This window comes from Pangasianodon hypophthalmus, chromosome 25 (genome assembly GCF_027358585.1).
Source record: "Pangasianodon hypophthalmus isolate fPanHyp1 chromosome 25, fPanHyp1.pri, whole genome shotgun sequence".
NCBI lineage: Eukaryota > Metazoa > Chordata > Actinopteri > Siluriformes > Pangasiidae > Pangasianodon > Pangasianodon hypophthalmus.
In genome coordinates this window covers 7,364,813-7,388,508 of record NC_069734.1, presented here as the reverse complement: position 1 = coordinate 7,388,508, position 23,696 = coordinate 7,364,813, and the positions used below count along the sequence as shown (strand labels likewise).

General features: G+C 40.2%; 1 protein-coding gene and 1 long non-coding RNA gene across 9 annotated transcripts in view; one reads left to right on the top strand and one right to left on the bottom strand.

The window, feature by feature from the left end:
• Positions 1-33: 33 nt before the first annotated feature.
• Positions 34-23,375, bottom strand: LOC113541017 (uncharacterized). Its single transcript, XR_003404140.3, has 3 exons — positions 22,972-23,375; positions 3,215-3,325; positions 34-1,244 (listed from the first exon to the last, which is right to left on the bottom strand). It is a non-coding gene; the product is annotated as an uncharacterized LOC113541017 (long non-coding RNA).
• Positions 18,647-23,696, top strand: part of tle3b (TLE family member 3, transcriptional corepressor b) — a 30,815-nt gene continuing 25,765 nt past the window's right edge. For 4 of the 8 annotated variants that reach the window (XM_034299510.2, XM_026937777.3, XM_026937775.3 and 1 more), the window contains exons 1-3: positions 18,647-19,662; positions 20,455-20,555; positions 20,702-20,765. In XM_034299510.2, the coding sequence (XP_034155401.1) occupies positions 19,639-19,662; positions 20,455-20,555; positions 20,702-20,765 (189 nt within the window). In that variant the 5' untranslated portion in view covers positions 18,647-19,638. The remainder of the gene's footprint in view (positions 19,663-20,454; positions 20,556-20,701; positions 20,766-23,696) is intronic. The other 4 variants (XM_026937779.3, XM_026937778.3, XM_026937776.3 and 1 more) reach the window with 2 other exon arrangements.

Here is a 23,696-nt window from a genome sequence, read left to right as displayed (position 1 = left end):
TTTTAGTTCATAAAAATTATAATCAATGGCCAGTTGCTGTGATACAAGAGAAATAAAACACTTAAGGACAAGCTCTTATTGGAAAAGAATAAATTTCAGTTTTATTACTTATTTAAAGCATACTTAATGTCTCAAATCAAATTCTTGGCAATAGTGTAAGATTATCCAAATAATTCACGACCAGGAGCACACACACTAGCATACACAATGTTAGAGGGGACTCACTTTCGTTATGATGATTTCATTATGGTTATGTCCCACACAACTACAACATTAAATATTATAAAATAATACTGGTAGGTGGACAATCTCTGGACTTCTGTTTTTCTTTTTCTTTTTTTTTTTTTAATTACAGACTACTGCCACCAATACAGACTACTGCCACCACCTGGTATGGAGAGTCATTTCCTCTGACCCAGGTGCAGAGTGTGTGTACTTCCCTAACAGTTACGCTTTGTGTAACTGTCAAATATGTTGTGTCTGGGAACTTGGAGAACTCCAACCTCAGTTTTCTGCTGTGTGTACGTCATTTCCTTCAATCCCACCTCCTTCGGTATGTGTTTGAGAGGTATGAGTGAGAGATTTTTGTTTTGTGTGTGTGTGTGTGTACTCTGTGAGGCAGCCTCGGGCTTGTCTGATCCTGTGTCTCAACCCCTGCTTGGTGCTGCTTGATAACTCCATGTTCAGAAGGTGCACTGTTTTCCCACTGCTGTCAGTTTTTTCGTTCCTCCTCTCATTCTTGCCACTCCTCCCCCACCACACAAGCACACATACACATTTCAGCCTGTATTTGAGTGTGTTCTGACAGGAGGTGCAGCTCGAAAGCAATCCATTGCCAGTGAAGGAGATATTTTTAGAGAGCTCATGTCAGTCACCAGACGTAGAAGTGATCGTGTGAAGTCAATTTCGCCTGGAGGGGGATTTCTCGATCTCAGCACGGCAGTGTGCATGAGACACAGTGAGAGGGGGAGAGCTTGAAAGAGTGAGCAAGAAACAGAGTGAAAGATGGCTTTTTTCCGGCTTTTCTTTCTCTCTTTATTCTGGTAAGGTCACAAAATTAGCAGCTAGGAAGGCTGACAGACAGAAGCCCTGCAGGGACAGATAGCCTTTATGTGCAGCATGCTGCCTGGTACTGAGAGTGAAACACACTGGGCTTGATTGTCTTGCCATGTCAGCCTGCTCCAGTCTCCTCTCTGCTCATACACATTTACACTTCCTAAACACCGTCCAGCCTGAGAAGTGGCCTGCGGGAGACACGAAACAAATTCATGTCACAGTTCACTGTGGTAGTTCAAATTCAAATCAGTTAGAGAAGAAATGCACAATAATAACAAGTTATTGGACTAATTTCTGCTTAAAGGAGTACTCCAGCATTTTTCAACCTTATCTCTATCCACCACATTTAGCATACAGCATACATTTATGATTACCACAGACAAGTATTTTAACACAAATTACCAAGAAATGCTAAACACAAAGTCTCGAAAACCTGAAGGATTTTACCTGTGACTATTTCAAAGCACTTACACTGGAGACTCCTTCCATATAGATGTTTTAAATCAGCATCTGCTTACTGAAAACTTCATCATATTAACATTTCATGATTTTAGTTCGTTATGTTCAGATTGTGTTAAAATGTTAAAACAATAACATATTAGAAAAAGTGCATTAATAAAAAAAACTTCTTTCAGTGCTACTTTCTGTGCTATTATAGAAAATTAATCAACACCTTCTTACCAGTCGGATTCATGAATTCAACAGCACTGTGCTATAAACAGATCATTTACAGGCATTCTTTAAAAATGTGTGTTTTTGCATAAACAACTGCCCTTGGACTTCCATTATAAGTGAGTTTTGAGTAAACAGGTTTTTCCTCAGTAAAGGATAATTATCATCCATTTAAATCTCACGTACACTACAGACACAGTAGGGGAAAAAAAACGAAGTTGTAAAATGATGGCATATTCCTTTAATTATATGTGAAATGAATTCACCCCCTCTCGTCTATTGCATTATGATCAACCAATCCATCAGTACAGTTAGACTTAAAAAGAGAAAAATGTTCATTGTAACATTTTCTTCATCTAATTATTTGACAGCTGAATTTAGTGCAGATGATTGTAGAGACATTTCCTTGCTTAACGGCTTAGATTCCTTTTTTTTTTTGGCCCTTTTTGAGAAGTTATGTAGAGTTGTGTAGAGGAAGTGGCAATTTAACTCAATCATTTAACACATAGTTAAAACTCATCCTTAGGAGCTGGCTCTCTGTAATCATCACCTGCAGCTAGTGCCTCTGAAGATGTTAGTAAAGCACTCTTCCCGAACTCTCTGCCTTTCCATAGCTCACATAAGTATCGCTACCTGCATGACAGCATCTCTCTCACAGCGGCAGTCAGTAGAAACAGAAATCCTAGCTAGATTTTTCAGATCACTGTAGACATGATGAGAAATATCTTTCACTTTAATCACTTATATATATATATATATATATATATATATATATATATATATATATATATATATATATATATATATATTAAAGTGATGTGTGTGTGTGTGAAAAATATCTAGCGAGCTTTCTTTTGTTTCTTTTTGTGTGTGTGTGTGTATATATATGTATGTGTATATATATATATATATATATATATATATATATATATATATATATATATATATATATATGTATGTGTGTGTGTGTGTGTGTGTGAAAAATCTAGCCAGCTTTTTCTGTTTCTGCCGCCACTGACAAGGCCAGGGTGTCATCTAAAATCCCCGCTTCACCATGGCCACATCATTGTACTCCCATCTGCAGCAGATTGACTCTCCACTCCACGCAGATATATACGCAGCAAATTAGAGCTCACTACAGATTGCTTCAGCTTGACTAAGTCTTTGAGGAAGTGTACGCTTGCACGTGTGTGCGTGTCCGTTGATGTTTCCCAGCTCTCCCTCCTACTCGAAACACCCTTCACACAGCTGAAGTGTATATATGTATGTGTGAGAGATAGCCAGACAGAGAGGCTCTTGGCTGTGACCTCATGCTGTTGATCACGTTTTGTCTGAAACTCATCTGCTCTGGCCGGGCTCTGAAGAGGCCTGTGAGAGTCTCTGTCATTCATAGGGAGCCACTCGAACCCTGATGCCCTCAGCCTCCCCAAATCCCAATTAATGAGCAAAAAGCCTGAGAGGAGGTGCTTGACTTCGACAGACGTACTTTAATTGTTCTTCTCCATCCCCCTGGAAACTGCTTCTCTCACATACGCAGGCTTGCAGAGCTGGGCCTCTCCCGGGCTCTCTGCGTGGGTTGCTGAATAAAACACAGAAGCTGGATACACACAGAGGAAATTAATTGTTTCTGCATCACTTTTAAGGGATTTCTATACATTGTTTACTGCTGAGATCATATTTCATAAGGCTAGATTTTCATTCACTGCCCTGCCTCAATCACCAGTCCTTGAAGATCTCTCCATCTCCATTACCACTTCATCTCATTCAACCTGAGCTCATAGGAAATTTAAATGAATTCAAACAAGCAAGGGTGATGTAGTTGGAATTTGTTTTATTTTATATGAGGTTTAAGGTACAAAAGGAAAGAGAATCTATGTAGAAGGTACATAAGAAATGTTTTTAATTCTAAGCTTAACTGTAGCATCTTTTCATTTCATGTGGGCAAATGGTTACAAATTTGTAGACACTCATTGTGTAAACTTTGGAACTTCAGATATATACTTTGTAAAATCAGAAAAGCATTTCAGTGGATGGTTGGGGAGTTAGCCTGTTCAGAAAACTCGTCACTCTTGCCACCCATCTCTGCAGCAGTTAGCCAGTAGTGATGTAGAAACTGGTGGGAGTGATGTAGAAACTCTGCTGCTGACAAGATGAACATGTTTGCAGAGACACATTAGCATTACAATTAGCAGAGCTATTAGTTTAACCAAATTTTCCATTAGTGAGGTGATAGCGTCTTTACTTTTTTAAATCAAGTAGCTTGTAATTGTTTTTTTTTTTACTGATTTTTTTTTCTGGTTTCACATTTCCTTTTAAGTAGTCCTAATGTAATGAAGCTGTTTCTTATGCAGTTAGTCCTTAGCATCCAATGGGCTAAATTTTAATTGCATGTTTGGTAGTGAATACTAGAACTGTGTACTGGTCTGCGCTGCACTGTCTCTCACTGTGCCTATTGTCCTGGTTTAGTAGTTATTGTACTGTCTTGTGTTGTTTGCACACGTTTGCACATGCACTTTATGTAGTAAATGACAATTGAAATGACAATAAATCCAAGTTGAAATGACAATAAAGTGACTTGACTTGAAAGGGTACACTAGCAAACTGTTTGCTTGGCATCTTTGGATATTATTTGTAATTATTTGTAATTAGCACAAGATGTGACATCATTTGTAAATGCAGTTTAATATACTTATATTCTGTTTACAGTATATCCTACGTTCCTTCTAGTAAAGCTACTTTGCCATAAGTTGTATGGTGGTGCCATGGGTAGTGTTGCTGCCTCACAGCTCAAGGGTCCCTAGTTCAATCCTGACCTCAGGTTTCCTCTGGTTTCCGCTCACCTCCTAAAACCATGCTGATTGGCAACTCTATATAGCTCCTGGGTATGAATGTGACTATGTGTGTTTATGGTTCCCAGTGATGGACTTGCATCCCATCCAGGGAATATTCCTGCCTTGTGTCCAGCATTCCCAGGATAGCCTCCAGGACCCACCGTGACCCTGAGGTTACTGAAGATGAATGAAATGTATGAAGACTTTTGCCATGTAGCATTTCTTGTAATGTAGTTTTCTACATATCTCTGAAAGCTAGCTTTAATGTAGCTAAGCCCCAGCTTCAGAGTAACTTATAACTTAGCTACATATGTTTTACAGTAGGTTGTACAAACACTGCTAAGATTGTGTCATTCTCTATCGTCTTCTTGAGGTAATAGCGGAAAACGGCAACATAAACTGCAACATCCTCATCCTGATGAAGCATGCCACTATTTGGTTTAGACAGATAAGAATGAAATGTGCTTTCACTTATTACTACATGCTGTTTTCTATCCCAGTGGCTTATTGGCCTGAAAATTGCCTACTTTTCTGAAAATCATCATCGACTTTCAGGAGCTCATTTTGGGTGGTTCTCAAAAGCACTTCTGAAGAAGCATTTACCTCAGTATGGGATGTTGGAGTGTGCAGAGTACAAAGTTTGCTTTTGTATCTTTTTAAGACACAGGCTGCCATTTTTCTAAACACTGAGTCTCTCTGTAGTATATTGACATTCACTCCTCACTTGGTGTTACATGCACTGGCATTGATTTGACTCACTTTTCTTGTTTGTCTTAACCTGTGTGGACCATTTTTGAGCAATTTCAGGTATGTAATGCACAAATCGGATTTCATGCCAGGGACACACTCCTGTGCAGGCTCGTCTTTTCTGATAACTGTAGCTGGCTTCTGAGAATTAGTCTTGTGTCAAGGAACCTGGTCTGAAATCTGATTTTCACCTCTTACCTGCACAAGTACGTAAACACATCACTGATCAGTAATTCCTGTTATCTCGTGGCCTCCAGCTACTTTTAAACTCAACTTTATACTCCATTTGTGATTAAACTGTGAGAGAGATTTTGTGTTGTCCGTGATACACATTGCAGCTTGAGCCTCCATCACTGTGCCATTAGAGCTTCATGCATGCTAGGAAAGTGCTGCACCGACCATTAATGGAGGCTTTAAAACTGAAGGTTAAAAGCGGCCCATCTTGCTCGGATCAATTCTTTATTGTGCAAGATGAGCATGGCCGCCACGACTTTTTCACCTTGTTAACATAATGCAAGCTTTAAAAAGCAATTGAATAGATTTTTTGGCATAAATAATGCAAGTGGAAGGAGCTCACTAACAGCAACAGGTTATGGGCAAGTCATCACTTTTTAGAGCTGTTTCAGTATGAGCTTTTAAAAGCTTTTTTAGGTAGAGAGAGTGTGAGTGTCCTCTGTGCAAAAAGAAGTACAATAGAAATACACAACACTTTGTATTAACAGGAAGGCAGTTACCACAGAAAGAGTAGCTGAATGGTTTATGTCCCCACTACCAGATTATTAGTTTAGTCCAATGATCAACTCTGTTCATGGAGATCTACTTTTCTGCAGAATTTAGTTCCAACATTAATGCTACACTAATCTATACTTTAAATTATCAGGCTACTTCATTAAGCCAGGTTATAACATGCTCGCCGACAGCCTAATTTAGTGTCACTGCGATCAAAGAGAGATGATGATAAGGTTGTGGTAGGTGTCAAAAGATTTTCTCATTAGTTTTCTTATTAGAGTTTATGTACTGCTACAATGCTTATCTAAAAGCCACCAATAGGAGGGCGGCATAATTGCAAACCTCATTTTGAGAAATGTTTCTGATTATGCAACCGAGCCTGGATTTATCCTGATTGATGTGAGAACACATATTATAGCACAGTCTATAGAATTCGGCCAAGATTTTATTGGGATCATTATGTACATTGTGAAATCAGACGGTCTTAAACTGGCTTTAGCCAGATCAATTTTTTTGGATTAGATTTGGGTTATTCTCTAGGACAGGACCAGCAATCACTTGTTTTAACCCATTTAACTGGGTTTTTGTCCATTTTTAGCTGTTAATTCTTTCTACTTATGCTAATATAGATTGCTCAAGATTGTTAGCACAGCACAAAAGTCACATTCCTCTATTTAACCCAGAGACTTAAAAAAATTGATTTGTGAAGTTATGTATATGGACTTATTTATGTTCCATGGCTTTGGACTAAGTTCTTTGTCCTAGAGTAGGATTATATTGTACCCAGAAATGTTTAGCCCCAGATCCTAGCTAGCTAAATTAGCTAATGTTAATTTGTAATGACCAAAATATTGTTTGTTATGGTATATTTTGAAAAGTTTGTTTAGTGTTGACTAAATCACTTAGAATATAACAGTGAAAGTCAACACTTAGACACTGAAGTCCCGCTTTCGTCAGCCTGGAACATGTGAGCTACTTCACTAGCATTTAGCGAGTTGGTTAACTAATCAAATAATATTATTAAAATTGGGCTATTTAGGACTGCCGGAGTGTATTGAGACTAATTGCATAGCTGTAGTCACAGATCCTTGCATTTTTATGAGGATAAAGGTATATGGACATCCCTGGGTCATTTTCAGTAGTTTCTTGGGAAATTTTTGAACATAGATTATTTTAAAAGAGAGAAAATACATATTCAGGTTTATAATAATATAGAAAAGAATGGGGTGGCAATGTGTCTGTGTTATATCTTGTGTTTGTATATTGATGTCATATATGTTAATCTATTTAATTACTGTATGTACAGTACTTCGGTTTACATTTGCTTTTTAAAATATGCGTAATAAATAAAATTAACCACTTAAACTCTCCAAGGATCCATCAGTGGGTCCAGAGTAACATTCCTCACTTACATAACTACATAAAATTAAAATATGCATTAAAAGTATAAGCTGAGAGGTTAGGGGGGTAATGAGTGTCCTTTTACTCCACTCTAGTGGTCCTTCAAATATATTAATACAGTGTTTTATGGGATATGATCTTAAGTCTGTAACACTTTAAGACTTGTAGTTAAAGTGGTGACTAAACAAAGAACTGATGAATATTTGATTTGAACTGTAATGTATATTTGATTTATGGAATTTATGGAAATGAAAGTGTAGGTGTGTATGTGTGTTTTCTAGTTGTGGGATTTTGATGCTGATAGGAGATGATCAGATTTGATGATCCTTCAGCACACATCCAGAGCATCAAACTTAAACAGTACTTGCATTGTTGCCTTGTGTGTAATGGAGGCCATCCAAACATCTCAGAGCTGTGCAGTCTCACTATCAAGACCTCTACTGATAAGCTAATCGCCATAGGGCATAAGACTCACTAAGTTTGAGACCATAGTTGTACGTTAGACAAATAAAGAATGAGCTCAATGGGAGTTCTCAGATCTTTAGCTAAGCAAAACCGAGTTTTATTTTACAGTCTGGCTATAATAAAATTTATATAGTGCCCATAATGGTATTTGGAGTGGTGTGTAATGGGATATTTGAATATAATGAAGGTGGATGTAGCATGAAATGGCTAGAACGTGTGTGTGTGTGTGTATGTGTGTGTGTGTGTTATAAAGGCAGTAGAAGTCAGCAGCCTCTGAGTGAAGGAGATGGACCTTGGGCAGTTTTCCAGGCTTTTGATAAGAGGACTCGAGGCTGATAACTGGGTAGCGGCAGCACTCAATGAAGTCAACAGCGAGGCAGGGTGGGGATTCTCCCAAGCCGAGGATAATCCTACCAGCTCCCATTTAGAGCCACATTAACATGCTAATGTGCTGAGAGCTGTTGGTTGGAACAGGGTCGTGAATAAGCCACACACATTTGCCTCAGATTCTCTCAAATCGCAAAACCACGTTATCACCCTTTAATGATTGAGTTATTCATTTTGTGCAGGCGGCCGTCATCTATCTTGGTCTTAGTTGTGTTAAATCCTCGGTACAGCTGCATGCACTGAGGTGTTCTCGTTCCACTCACTTCTTCATTTTAATAAGCCTTATCAGTAGAGCCCAGAAAGAGGTAGAGCCTCTTTTTCTCTGATCCTCCGTCATTCGGGACTACTGATTGTCTTACTTGTACTGGATGAGTCAAGTTAACAAGTGTTTTGTTTTTGGGTTAGCAGCAGTCCAGACAGTATAGGATTGAGCAGGATTGGGTAGATTTTGTCTTATTTGTTTTATTCCACACTGTACTGCAATATAATTAAGATTCACAGAGAGTGTGTCAAAGATAAAAATGAAAAATGTAACACTCTTAAAAGTATGGCACATATTACTTTGTAATTTCATTGTAACTTGATTTTAGAATTCAATGTTGATATACTGAATGACAATTCTGTCCTTCATGTAATTTTCCCTGTAAACACCTTAGGTAACAACAGAGTAGAAGAAGTGGATATGATATATGTGAATTATACAGTGTGAGTACACACAAAATACACATCCTGGATTCATGCATATACAATAGTAATCAAATACTAAAATTAAATTGAAAATATGCCTTCATGTGGCATTTTACATGAACTGAAAATTTAACAAAAAAAAAAAACTAAAGTATTTAAAATTAAATTTAAAAGCAATTACAAAAACATTAAATGGGATAATTGAAAGATAAAGTACCTGTTTATATATATATATATATATATATATATATATATATATATATATATATATATATATATATATTGTTATATAAAGGTTACCTAATTTATTTAGATCATTTATGTTTTATCATTATAATTAACTTTATGATTATGGTGTTTTCTCGTATACGCTGGTGTACGAGTGTAGTACGCTGGTGTAGGAGTATAGAAAGGGGAAGAAGAAATATGAGTTGTCATAAAGAGTATTCAGTTACTAAACCAGAAACTAGCTTCGTTCCCCATTTCAGTATTTTCTGCAGTCTCAGAGACTGCATCCCAGACCACTATCACAGTGGCCTTTGCCATTGTTGCTTCTTCTTCGAATGTCTTCCGTTTCTGTTATTTCACTCTGTGACAATAAGCACTTCCATTTTTCTTTTAACAGAAAGCCTGAAGTCCCCACAGAGATGCACTGATTTTACCCGCTGCCTTCTGGGGACAAGGAAACATTCACTTGTTCCCTTGGAAACGGTGCTGCGGACCAGAGAGGCCATAGATCTGTTCTGACCTGAGCAACAAAAGAACGTTGACCTTTTTTCCCCTGTGCTAAAAAGCCACAGCCAAAACCCAGCTCTCGTTTTGTCTCAGCATGGCATGTTACAACACAAAGTGGAGGGAGTAAAGCTGTTTTCTCTTTCGGCTTCTGTGAAATACTTAAGGCTGAGGCGAACAATCGACCATTTCATAGCAGTCAGAACTGGTATATCTGCTTATTTATTACACTGTATGTCATCATTTCCATTTTGAGAAGCCTGTGGTGCCGTGAGAGATGTGAGATCGAGTGTTGTAACTGCTCAGCCCTAGGGTGAGTGTGTGTTAATGAGACTCTTAGGACAGGCCTAAGGGGCTCCTGTTTGCTGTGTGTCTCTAGTGACACATGAGGAAGTGATACCTCAGTCTTAGCAGGGCATTCTTATTGGATAAGTGGTTACCGTGACAACTTTGGGAGAGTCAGAGAGACAGAGTCATCTGTCATTCACACATAGTAAAAAGATTGAAGTGTCCACAATGACATTCATTAGGTATGTGTGTGTGTGTGATGACTGAAAGGACAGCAGTCACACATTAACCAGGACACCCTTTTGTTTTGGCCCAACATTTCAGAATTGTCCTCAAGGGACAATTTGGCCAGCACTTTGAAGTTTTCACAATAGGGAGGAACAGGACAAAATCAGGTGAGCTGAGAAGACAATGGAAGAGTGTGACCAATCAAAAGGAAAAAGACAAAAGAAGGCAAAAAAAAAATTAGCACCTCTGAAGCACATGCTCCGAGTTTCGGCAGTGGAAGCCACTTGTAGAGAAAGCAGTTGTGAAAAGCTTTTTAAAGAGCGATTTTACAAGCGGAGACGAGTGCTATTGTAAGGGCCACTGTAAAGTATACAGAAGTATAAGCACGCATGAGTGTGTGTGTAGGTGTGGACTGAGAGAGAGTGTGTGAGCTCCCTCCTCTTTGCCAGGTGATAATGCCGCTTGGCATCATGAGTGCTGAAGAGGTGCTCCACTCGGCCGGCCCCACGCTTTCACACTCAGCATGAAGCACTGGACCACTTTGTTGACCTGCTTTTAAAGCCTTTCCACTTGTGTCTCAATCACCAAAAATAACACTACCTTTCTAAAGAGCTCTGGACTCTCGCGCTCTCTGTCTCTCTCTCAATCACTCACACTTGATGAACAGAGCTTGGTCAAATGCATCTCAAACACCAGATGTATGATAGTCATTTAAATAAGACAGATTTGATAATGAGATTTTTTTTTGTAATCCATTTCAGTCAGTACCCTCCACATCTCATACATAGCATTACAGGTTTCCCCACAACATCTCTTCCCTTTTTTAGTATTGCTAAATTATGCTGATGGTCTGGGAAACCTGCTACGTGAATGTCACCTCTTCCTCATATTTTCATACCAGAATGTAATGTACTGCATATATAGTACAACATATTCTCTTTCTATTTCTATATCGCAATATAGTAAGATATACTCAATATATATAAAATATAAAAAGCTTGTATATGTGTGAACAAATAGTCTTTTGAGTCAGAGGATTCTTGCTGCTAATATTTTACACAGTAATAATATTTTGAGGACTCAAAGAAATACTCCACTTTTTCACCCTAATCTTGATCCACTATATCAGTAAAATACTTGCAATTACCCCAGACAAGAATTTCAACATTCTTTCTTAAACTTAGGAAAGAATGGAAAACCAGTCTTACATGTAACTCACTTCTAATGAAAGCCTAAGGGCATTTGGATAAAAAAAAAAAACTAAAACCATCACACTCTATCAGCAATGGTGTAAGAATGTGCAAGATATGAGAGAAAGTCTTACCAAAGTCATAATTATGAAACTTTATCCAATTTCCCAACAAATAAAGCAATATTAATAGTAATCATGTGAGACTTCTCAATGAATGAATCTACAGTCTGGGCTGGAAAGAAATCAGCCCCAGCCTCTATGTCCTACATGTGTTTTTTCTTACACCTGCTGGCGGTGCTGTTAATTTTGGTTACACCAAAGTAAAAAATCAGTCCAAGCCATTTGCTAACATGCAAATAAATCAACATGCAACTAAATCAACATTCAGAGTGCTCATTTAATGGCAACGAATTATTTTTTTTTTTCTTAAAAGAGCGGGAGGGCTTAGCTCTTCTAGCCCATTTATTAAAGAATTATTCTTTGACTTAGTAAACATGTTTGACCCAACTAGTGATTTTGAAATCAACTATAGGAATGATGTTAGTTCATTGTTGCCATGTCTTCCTGAGATGTCTTCAGTGTCCTCTCTCTCCTGTACTTTACTTCTGGAGATGGGCTTTGATAGACAGCTGTTTCCAGAAGCTACACACGCCGATACGCAAACACACAGAACACACATACAGTAACGTATGCCTGTGATGGGCCACGCTGTTCTCAACAGGCTTATGCTCCACAGGTTTCTGCGAAGAGTTTTGGGTCTTTATTGAGGGATTAGAGCAAATCCATCAGAGCAGACAGGATTGGGAGGCGACTCCCTGAAGAGAAGGGCCTTTCTCTTCCCATCATCACTGGCAGCTCCTCAATTGCAGCGTGGAAATAACAGACACATATCCACCACCATGGAGCCCTTTTATATGGATATATCATCCGAGTGATGTATGCTGATGTATGCTAAATCGTTCGGGAGTGAGCGAGTTACCACTGACATTGTCACCGCTTCTGTTCTCAAGATGTAGCTATAGCCGAGGCTATTGATGTTGGAGAATTAGAATTTCAGAGTGCTCATTGGCTCACTTCCCTCCCTCCCTTTCTCTCTTAGCATTCAGAGTAGACAACAGGGCCTACAGCCAAAGCCCTCAATCTTTCTTTCTCTCTGTCCCTTGTTTTTCTTTCTTTTTTTTTCCCCACATGGTGACAGTGCTCATGTCTGCGTTTGTCTCTTTTGATAAGGCCTTTCATCCTGTTTGCATTGATTGCTGCTTGACGAGTTGCCCTGATACGCCGCAGTCCATTCAGGGCCCCCGAGCGGCATACTGGAGCTATTGTGGACAGGAATGTGTCTCTTTTCAGAGCCGGAGCCCACGAATGAAAGCATGTCAATAATCCCGAGACACCGGCGCTGCACAATGCAGACATGCCACACAGAGTCAGGCCTCCTTTTTCTGCTCCACTACCGGGCAAATCAGGCGAAGATGAGCGAGGTGAGCGAGCAAGAGACACCAAGAGAGAGAGAGAGAGAGAGAGAGAGAGAGAGAGAGGGAGAGACAGACAGAGAGAGAGAGAGAGAGAGAGAGAGAGAGAGAGGGAGAGACAGACAGAGAGAGAGAGAGAGAGAGAGAGAGAGAGAGAGAGAGAGAGAGGAGCATTCCCCTCCATGCTGAGGATAATCCTACCAGCTATCAGTTAGAACCACATTACTATGCAAACACACTGAGAGCTTTTTGGTAGAACAGGCTACAGAGGTGTGAATCATCCACACAGATTCTGTCAAATTATGCTTGGATATGCACAGTATGCATCACCACTTTTCCGATGCTCACTCTTCACAGATAAATCGCCTTCATCCCTTGAGAAAGTGTCATTTTTGTACTTGAGAAGAACTAGCTATCGACATGCAGGCTGCTGTTGTAAGTGATGGATCTCGTGTTTGTGGCTTTACACCATGGTTTGTGTAAATGGTGGGTAATTAGAAAAGCAGGACGGGCAAATGGCAGCCATGCTGAGAACCAGGTTTGTTTTTAAAGCCTGGTGGGTTTTAGGTTTGTCGAGACACAATTTTTCACTGAAGAATTAAATAGATCTATTTGTGGGATCATGTGTCCTCATGATGATAAAAAATGGAGCTTTAATTTGAACAAATAAAAAAAGATTTCCTTTTGTTTATTGAGGTTATGGTTTGGGTTGGGGGTAGAAGTATTTAGCTAGGAAAAATACACAAGTCAAAGGAAATACCTTACAAATATAGTTATATGTGTGTGTGTGTGTGTGTGTGTATGCATGCTTAAGACCACATGGTGGAAATTTCACAGCATCTGGGATCACTGTGTAAATAAACAATGCTGGGGTCTCCATTACATATGCGCACACGCACACACACACACACACACACACACACACACATACAAACACACACATACATACAGAGAGGAGTGTCCTGGTTTCCATTTGTTTTCACTAATAGCACTTTCTATTGAGGAGAATAAAGGGCTGTCCACAAGAGATTAGGAAGCCAGCTTCTCTTTCTTACTCACTCACACACTCACTCACACACACACACATACACACACAAAGGGCAGTAGTCACTGTGGGCTGTAATCAAATGAATGTTCATTCATTGCATATTGCTGTGTAGGGACAGATGTCTCTCTGGCCTCTTCTGAAAAGAAGACCTCCAACAAACCTTCTGTAAAAGGCTTCCTGAGTGCACAGCCATGGTATAAGTTTCTCACTGGATTTCATTCCAATTAAATATGAAACTCTATCCTTTATGGACATTTCATACAGGTCGAATCATGTGATTTGTTAGGAATTTTCAAGCTTGAAATCACGAGGTTACTCATATGCAATCTGTATTATAAAAAAAAATGTGATATGACCATGAATGTATCTAACAAAAAGTATATTCTGTGTATAACTGTAGTTGACTGTAAATTACTGTAAAGACCCCTTTAACTGTAGGACTTTAAGGACTTCCTAAGTACATATTTATTTCAAGAACATATTTTTCATTATTTTTACATTTTTTACAATGTGTACAATAATATTTTTTCTATTTACTACAGCTATAGAGCTTTCTATTCCTAAATGTTCCACTGATAGAACATATTGGTCCAAATTGGCATTATTTATAGACCTAATTGTTTTTAAGTTATTGTGGTTTGGATTAAACCCATTCCATTCAAATGATCAATCATATGCCCTGGTTATGCTTCACAGACCCTTGAGGGTCCCTGGACCCAACTTTTTACAATAATGACCAAAAGTTTGTGGACACTTGACCATCATACCCATATGTAGTTCTTCCCCAAACTGTTGCCACAAAGCTGGAAACACATAATTGTCTAGAATGTCTCCGTATGCTGTGACTTCCATTCACTGGAACTAAGGGAACCAAACCTGTTCCAGCATGACAATGCCCCTGTGCACACAGTGAGCACCATGAAGACATGGTTTGCCAAGGTTGGAGTGGAAGAAGTCAAGTGTTCTGCACAGATTGTCCTGACCTCAACACCACTGAACACCTTTTGGATGAACTGGAATGCCAACTTTGCACCAGGCCTTCTCGCCGGACATCACTGTCTGACCTCAGTAATGCGCTTGTGGCTGAATGAGCACAAATCCCCACAGCCACGCTCCAAAATCTAGTGGGAAGCCTTCCCAGAAGAGTGGAGGCTGATATAGCAGTAAAGGGTGAAAATGTTTCTGGAATGGGATGTTCAACACTCAGGTGTCCACAAACTTTTGGCCATATAATGTACATTCATAGCCATTTACATTTAGATTTTCAAACAGCATTCTATACATCACTTTATTATATGTCACTATAACCAACATCAGGACCTCTGATTTCTGTATAATACTGGTTTAAGCTACTTAACAGAGACAGATGTATAATGTCATCTAATGTCATCAGTTTCCTTTAACTGAGACAGGAACAGATGCTTGTCATGGGTATGTTACCCTCAATGGTGCATCTTTTGTGTCTTTAGTATGTATTTTTCACCAGTAAAAGTGAACCTAGTGTACCTTTAAAACTCATATAGAATACATATTTGGACCATTACCTTTAGCATTATCATATCATTACCTTTGAGGATACATTTACATTGTTCATAGCTTCAGAAACATAAAAACACCTGTACAGTATCTTCTTTCTGACAGTCATGAGGCAACACTATATAGGAAAGAAGTTGTTTTAAGTGATGACTTGTAAATTATTATGCAATCATTAGTAGTGACAGTTGTAGAAGCATCTGCTTCATCGTTTACAGCATGCGGTGACCTTATCCAGATTACTCTATGCCTGAATGATCCATTTTCTTCATTTTCAACCATGAAAAGTCATGAAATGTTCTTTTAAATATGATTGCTTTGTGTTTGTGTGTATCACGTCACACATGATATGATGTAGTAGGCAATAACCATCAGCAATACGCAGTATTACACTCTTAGAAAAAAAGGGTACTAAATTAGCATTCCTTGTTGCTGGGGTGGTACCATTAAGGACACACCCTTTGTACCTTTAGTATGTATCTTTTACCTTGAAAGGTGCTTGTAGTGTATCTTGTCCAATTATGTACCTTAAAGGTACACTATATTCACATTACAGGTGAAAGATACATTAAAGGTTAAAAAAATAAAAAACGACAATATAAGGGTACCACCAGAGTAGCACTAGTTCTGTTGGTAACAAGACTGAGCAGGTATTAAAAATCCACACAAACTGAAGCATGGAAAAAAAGGCCTTAAGGCCTACAGTCAGCCTGGGCTAAAACCTCCACCCTCTACCACCCTTAACCCTCGCCTTTCCATCTCTCTCTCTCTCTCTCTCTCTCTCTCTCTCTCTTGCTCTAAGTTTATGATTAATCAACTTGCACAGACAACCGACCCTACAGGCTCTGGCTACATAAACATTTAAAAGGTGTCCAATTGAACGGCACGTCTGAAAGCATTCAAAGATTAAACAAAAGCCAAGGCCACGTTTCCGTCTGACGTATCACTCGCTTTTCGGTTAAGTTATAAGCTATTCATTTCCCAGATTTCACCCACACTCGTTTTCACATGCCTGTCAAGAGGATGTTGAATTAATAACAGGCCAGCTGTAGATTATGGTGTTTAAATATCACAGACATCCCTCTGATATGGTGTTGTAGGTCAAAGAATCCGCACATGGTCTGTGTTACTCAAGAGTACTGTATCTCAAAAATGTGTCTGAATTCAGAATGTATCAAAGTTTAAAAGCTATAATCCGACCTTTTACTATCCCGCTATTATGGAAAATAATGCCGCAAAATATTTGAGTACAGATATTTTTTTCTTAGAGGTTCACTTCCAATAATGCGATTCGTCGTCCAAATTTATTAACACAGCACAAAAGTCACATTTTAATTCGTTTTAAAAAAACTGATTCAGGAAGAATAATAATAATATGTTTCACTACCGTTTCATCAATCGATGATATGAAAATGCAAATCAGGACTCACAATATTGAAATCTCACTCTTCACTACAGGCTAGCTTACTAGCAGTTAACTAGCTTGCTAGCTAAGTTAGCTAATGCTATTAATATTAGCCTATTTAGAATGGAAGGAGGACATCAGGTGTCTCTAAATTTCATATTCATGTGTGTTCTTGGGCGACACCGTGGTACAAAGGGCCTCCTGACAGCTCCAGAGTCCCTGGTTTGATCCTGAGCTCTGGTTTCTGCGTGTTTTCCTCAGGGTTTTCTGGTTTTCTCCCACCTCCCAAAAACATGTAGGTCAAATTTGGTCATTTTAAGTGCTCTTGGGTGTGAATATGTGTCTGAATGGTGCTCAGGGATGGACTGGTGTCCCATTTAAGGTGTGTGTCCGGATCACGCAGTGTTCCCGGGAGGGGAAAAACTCCGGATCCACTGTGACCCTGAACAGGATAAAGAGCTCACTGAAGATGAATGAATGAAGGTGTATTCAGAAATCCAGATGTTCATTTTTTTTTTAATTCCTGGGAATTAAGATGATATTAAAGATTAGATTTTATTGTAAAAGGTTTATGTTATGGTGCAAGATGCCACGTGCTTTGTGCATTGTGACTGCCACTGGCTTTTACTCAGATCAGTTAAGGCAGTTGGCTGAAATGGGCCAGTGTTTGAGTGGAATAAACGCTTTGTTTAGGGGTAACACAAATGCAGACGTGGTTAAAAAAAAAAAAAATCAAACTCATATTTAGCCCCTGCTAGCTTTTCCCTCTTTTGTTTTACGCAAAGCTCTTTTTTTTACCACATGGTAGTGACAGATTGTTTGAGCTGGAAGGAAAAGCCATTCGAAGCTAATTAAGCAGCCATTCCGAGCGCTATTCGCAGGCGGGAGGCTGAGAGGCTGAGAGGCGCAGGCATTTGTCAGCGCTCTGCCCCTCGTGGGCTTGATTGACAACACAGTGGTCGGCATGACAGGCTTTGCCGCTTTGCACCAATCCGGTGCGGGTATGGAAATGAATCGTGATATTATTGGTCGGTGGCGCCGTGACGTCGGAGATGAGCCCACGTGGGGCGGAGTAGCGCGAGCAACTCGTGATAGGTTGATTTGCTCGGGCGCAGACATGTTGGGCTTCGGTTGTTGTTGAGCTGACAGCATGAATCAAGTAATCGGGGTTGATTTTTTTTCTTTTTTTCTGTTAATTTAGGCTCTCTGGCGTAAACCGTCGAAGAACTATTTATTACGTTTACACCAAGCTCATATCAAATATAAAACATTTGTACTACACGTTGTGTGTGTAGTGTATAATAATTCAGGCGACATCTCTCTCTCTCTCTCTCTCTCTCTGTATATATACACGCAATATTCCCGAGTCATTTGGTTCACCTTTGCCTGACTGCTGGTTAAACACCCTGCTTTGCCTATGATTTGACTGATCACTTGTGTTGCATCGATCAGTCGTTTTAGCTGTTAATTTCTCCATCAGAATGCATTTCTTCACGCACAATATACACATTTCCGAGATTTCAGCTTCTGTGGTTAAGATTTCGAACAATCGGATCACATGTAAGCTGTTTGTCTGAAGGAGGAGGACGATGAGGAGGAGGAGGAGGGGGAGGGGGGTAGGAAATAAAAAAAGAGCACGTTTAGATCCAAGATGGCGAACATGAGGTCAGATGTTTACAGTCCAATCAGTGCACAAGGCGGCGGCGTGGCCCACGTGGGGCCTCGGCGCTCTGATTGGTGCATGTAGATAAACTCCTTGCTGCGCTCTGATTGGCCGTGTCGCGTCTTTCTCGCGGCAGTTGAATCGTTGTGTCAGTGGGCAGTCTGTGTGTGGTACGGCGAGTGGTGCGGAGTGGAACCGGGGCGAGAGCTAGTGCAGGACAGCGGCGCGTTCCGGTCTTAACTCTCTCTCTCTCACACACACACTTCTTCTTTTTTTTTTTTTAAATTTGGTTCGTCGAAAACCTGTTAAAATATCCGAATGTCGGATCTGGAGTTTGGCCGCTTGTGAGCGACGGTTGGAATCGGATTTTAGTTTGTTGTTGTTGTTGTTTGTCAGAGCGCGAGAAGAAAGTCGACGGTTGGAGCGACGGCGCGCGCGCGGCTGGAAAGGCGTTGCAGCCTGAGAGTCATTTCCTCTAACACAGAGTCAGGTCACGGAGTGTGCACGGTCTGGACGTGTTCCTCAGGGCTGGGACTTCATCGTGCGGGGATTTAGTGGAGACAAAAGGTATAACGGATGTAATAGGAGGATTCCTGGTTTTTTGTAACGAGTTCAGAGCTGTCAGTTCCACCCATAGACTCCATTTCCATCTGATTGCTCTTATTCTACAGCGTGCATCTGGAGATCAACAGCTTTCATTAGAGATCGCGTGTAAATCAGTGGTTTATTCGTGTAACATTGGGGTGCAGTATGACTAGTAATGTGTTGCTACATTGTCTGAAGGCTGTGAGAGTGAAAACAGACTGAGTAACCAAAATAACCCAGCAGAAGTCTTTAGAGATCTTGTTAGAGATCTTGTTAGAGATCTTGTGAGAGATCTGAAGCTCGGAGCTTTTTTCCCATTCACCAGTTCAGACTAATTGCACCATACTTTACCACTGCTGCAATCCACTGTGCTTTCTTTTCTCCTCGACTGCTTGTGATCGACCAGAGAGCAGGACTGGGTGGAAGGACACCTCTGACACCGAGGGGGATCTTGTCCACCTGCTCAGATCTGCAGAAAGCTCCATACTCCCCCCAGATCTCACAGGGATACACAAAGATGTATCCACAGGGCCGGCATCCGGTAAGTAATAGCTCTAAAATGACTCATTTTCCTTCTGATCACCTTTTCCACCATTCAGTGATGTGCACTTTGTTGTGCAGGGTTTGTGTAAGGCTCCCCTGAGCACAAAGTGCCTCTTTATATCTGTTCTTCACAGCTAGAATAAACAAAGGGGCCCTTTTTGTTTGCGCCCGAGTGCACCCCAATTGCCTGATTATGTGCTAAAAAGAAAAAAAAACCCAACTCCAGCACCCTGGTGTAGTTTGAGATCAGACAATGAGAGGTTACGGTCTCTCTGTGCCGAGCTGGTGAGGGTCTGAGACAAGAGACTAGGCAGGGAAGGAGGGAGGGTGTGAAGGAGGGAGAGAGAGAGAGAGAAGAGGGAGAGAGAGAGAAGAGGGAGAGGGGGGGAAATCAGGTTACAGTTTTTCTCCGAGGCCGTTTAGACGCAGTGACCCGTCTGTGTGACAGAGAACGCTGTTGAGTGATGGCAGCTATTCCCACCAGCATGAAAACGACCAGTGGGCCGAGCTCCCGGGGAACGCATGGGCGGTTTGACAGACCACGGCTCAGCCCGCAGATGAAATATAATTTCCCCGAGAATCAGGAAGCATGAAATGTGTTATTGACACCAGCGGCGGTTATTTCCATGAGTCACATTACTCTCTGTGTGTCTGAAACACAGCCACTGCACAGGAGCCTAATGGCAAAGATTGGTGTGATAGTTTTGGTAATGGTGGCAGGGTGCAGCCTGGAAGTATCGCTCGACTTTGTGACAGATTGCGTGAGTGAAAATGATCTTGGTGTTTGCAGGCGCCTCATCAGCCCGGGCAACCCGGGTTCAAATTCACCGTGGCAGAATCGTGTGACCGGATCAAAGACGAGTTTCAGTTCCTGCAAGCCCAGTATCACAGGTAAACGCTGATCATCATAAATCATTGCATGTTTATAGTGATAATAAATGGACTGTGTATGGCTTAATGATGGTCGAAGACACATACTACACTTTACAAGGCTCCTGCGTCAAGTGCTTTTTCTTTTTTTCTCCGCTTTGCTTTAGCCTGAAGGTGGAGTATGACAAACTGGCCAACGAGAAGACGGAGATGCAGCGTCACTATGTCATGGTGAGAGCCAGATGTGCTTCTTTTATCAGCGTGTACTGCACAACATCAGAGCCACGGTTCAGATAGGCATGCTTTACCAGCCCTGTTTACCAGACTGATAGTGTTTGCAGTGATAGCTGTGATTAGAGGTGTGTGTATATTGTGAAAAGGTAACAGGGTCAGTGTTTGGGATGGGGTGTAATTCGTGTAATTCATCATTTTCTGAATTGCAAACACAACAGGTCAGATTGTGAGTTTGTTTCTTCCTGTCTGTAATTTTCCATTACACATGGTGCGCCTTACAGACCAGTGTGTTGTCTAGCAAAGTTTAAATTGCAGCCGTTTACAGCAGAAGTTAGTTTGTGTACGCGTGGCTTGACTGGATCAGGTGAAATGTGGGTGGCATCTCGAGTGTTTAACACGCGCAAACAGTATTTAAAACAGTATTAAGAAAAGGAGAGACTCGTTCTCAGAAAGGAAGGTAACAAGCTGTACTTTTTCTTGTTGTTAAAGTGGTACAGTCAAGCGGACATTTTATGTACCTTTAACATGTATATTTTAACTGCGAAAAAAAAAATTAAGAGACGTAACTGGACTGTAAAACCTAATTAAAGGTACACTACGTGCACTTTCCCTAGTTGAAAAGTTACAAAGCATGTACACTTGATGATCCCACCCCAGCAACAAGGAAATGTAGCTTTATCTCGAGACTGCTTCTGTAATTGCCCTGCTGGAAATTTGGATCAAAAAAAGTGCACGGATTCTTAAACAGATGGACAATTACCGTCAATTTTTCAATTATAACACAGGCAATAAAGTGCCAACAAACATAAACCCACCCTGTAGTGCTGTTTCATCCCGATCGATTCATTAATGGCTCACCGTTCACCCTTGTTTGGGTTCTTGTGTTTCTGGAAACTCAGGAGCAGCAAGAGGAAAAGCAGTTCCTGCAGTCGGTGATGTAAGAGCAGGCACTGTGTTGGACAGTGTTAACCAGCCTCTCTTATCTTATTTGGCCATGCAGGGATTGACTTGACATACCAGTACTTTTGTTAAATATTATTTTTCGTAGGAATGCGGGGTGAACGTGATAAAGGGCAGCGCCAGATAAACACGGCGAAGCAGACAGTAGGGGGGGCTTTTTCCTGACGTTCAAAGAATCAGCTGATGTTAGCGGTTGGGGGTGACGGTCATCCTTCTCCCATACAGATTAGATATCGCTAACTCAGAGGGTTGAATGTTCTACGACACGTCAGTGGTTGTAATAATCGTTGTTGTACAGAAGAGCAATGGAAAAAGAACGATAAAAAAGCGAGCCATAAGCCTCTGAGAGTGAATCAGTGTGAGAGTGAGGTTAATGAGTGTTGAGTTTGTTTTTGAACAGACCTAAGTGTCTGTTTGACAGGTGTTACATACACTCTCCTACTAATCTAGCATGCAGTGTATACAAGCTCAGTCTCTCCAAGGCTTAGCACCGAATAGGGCTGCTGTGATAATTATGTCACAATATTATGAATTAAAAAAAAAAAAAAAATCTAAATTCAGTTATTTATCACAGCTGTTCAGAAACAGAAAAGAGCATTTTATTGAATACTTGACATTATTAGCCTACATTCTTTCAAATGTAAAAAAAAAAAATCTTTCAAAGTAAGACTAGGTTATCTTTTAAATGTTACATTTAAACATGATTAGACTCCAAATTAATGTGTACATAAATTAATGTCACCAGAGGGTGAAACCAAATACAGTTAAACCGTTTGAATTGGGAGCTTGTGATGTAAGTCAATAAAAACACACTAATTAGCCAACTTTAGCTAAGCTCACCAACGTTGCAGTCGACTGTGTGATTAATAGAGGGCGGCAAATATCGATTAAACGTCACAATTAAAATGCAATTAATTTTACACTCCTTATTTCAAAGCACACATGCAGTTAATGACTAATAATTTCTACATGTGCAGGCTCAGAGGTTAAGGATGTGTGCCAGTAACTGATGGTCAAGCGATCAAATCCCAGCACTTCTTTAGTCCTTGAGCAAAACCAATATCTCTCAGCTGCTCAGGTTTATTCTCAACTTCTGTTCTGGCCTCATTTGTTTGTCACTTTGGTTAAGAACATCTGCCAAATGAGTAGATGGAAATGTGTTGGGAGCAAAACAAAACAAAAAAGTAGTTTCTGTATTCTAACATTGTGCGTTAACAAAGGTGTAGAATGAGGTAGATCTTACCTGATGTGTATCTCTGAATCCTCCGGAACATTCCTGTTCTGGTTCAGATACCGGTATGCTGATGAAATGCACCCGCCGGTTGGTCATAGTAGCTGCGCTTGAGAACAGATGAGATCGAAAGGCTCACGTGGGCTGAGATCAGATTGCAGTGCGGTCACCTTGAGAGGAGGTGTGGACAAAGTGTGACTCGTTGATGAAACCATTAGTTTGTGTGTGAACTCTGACTCATAGCCAAATTGAGCGTCTGTATCTGAACTGTAAACAGTACTGTGTGTTCTGACCTGTGGCTGTGTTTTAAATGGAGCACTATATTGTATTGTAATATAAACGTGCTTGAGTGTGTAGTACCTGACATTTGTAGGATAGTAATGGAATAAAAAATTCAACACCTCATTTTTCAGTGGTTTTAGTACATCATCTGGAAATTAAATTGTACACTACAGCTGACCGTGTTCCTCAGTGCACACACATTAAAGGTACACAAATTACACCATTTGAAATGCAAAAAAATAGTCAGGAGTGTTTAGGATGTTCTAGATGGCTTTCATGAACAATTACCAGTTGGAGTCACTTATTATTGTACTTCCTGATTGACTAGTTGTGGATGATGGCTATATTAGCAGTGCATTATATCTTTGTCTAAAAGAAGGTACTGCTTCCTTTTTACTACCACTTATCCGACCTATGTTATCATTTTGAAAACAAGAATGGGCAATAACTCGCGT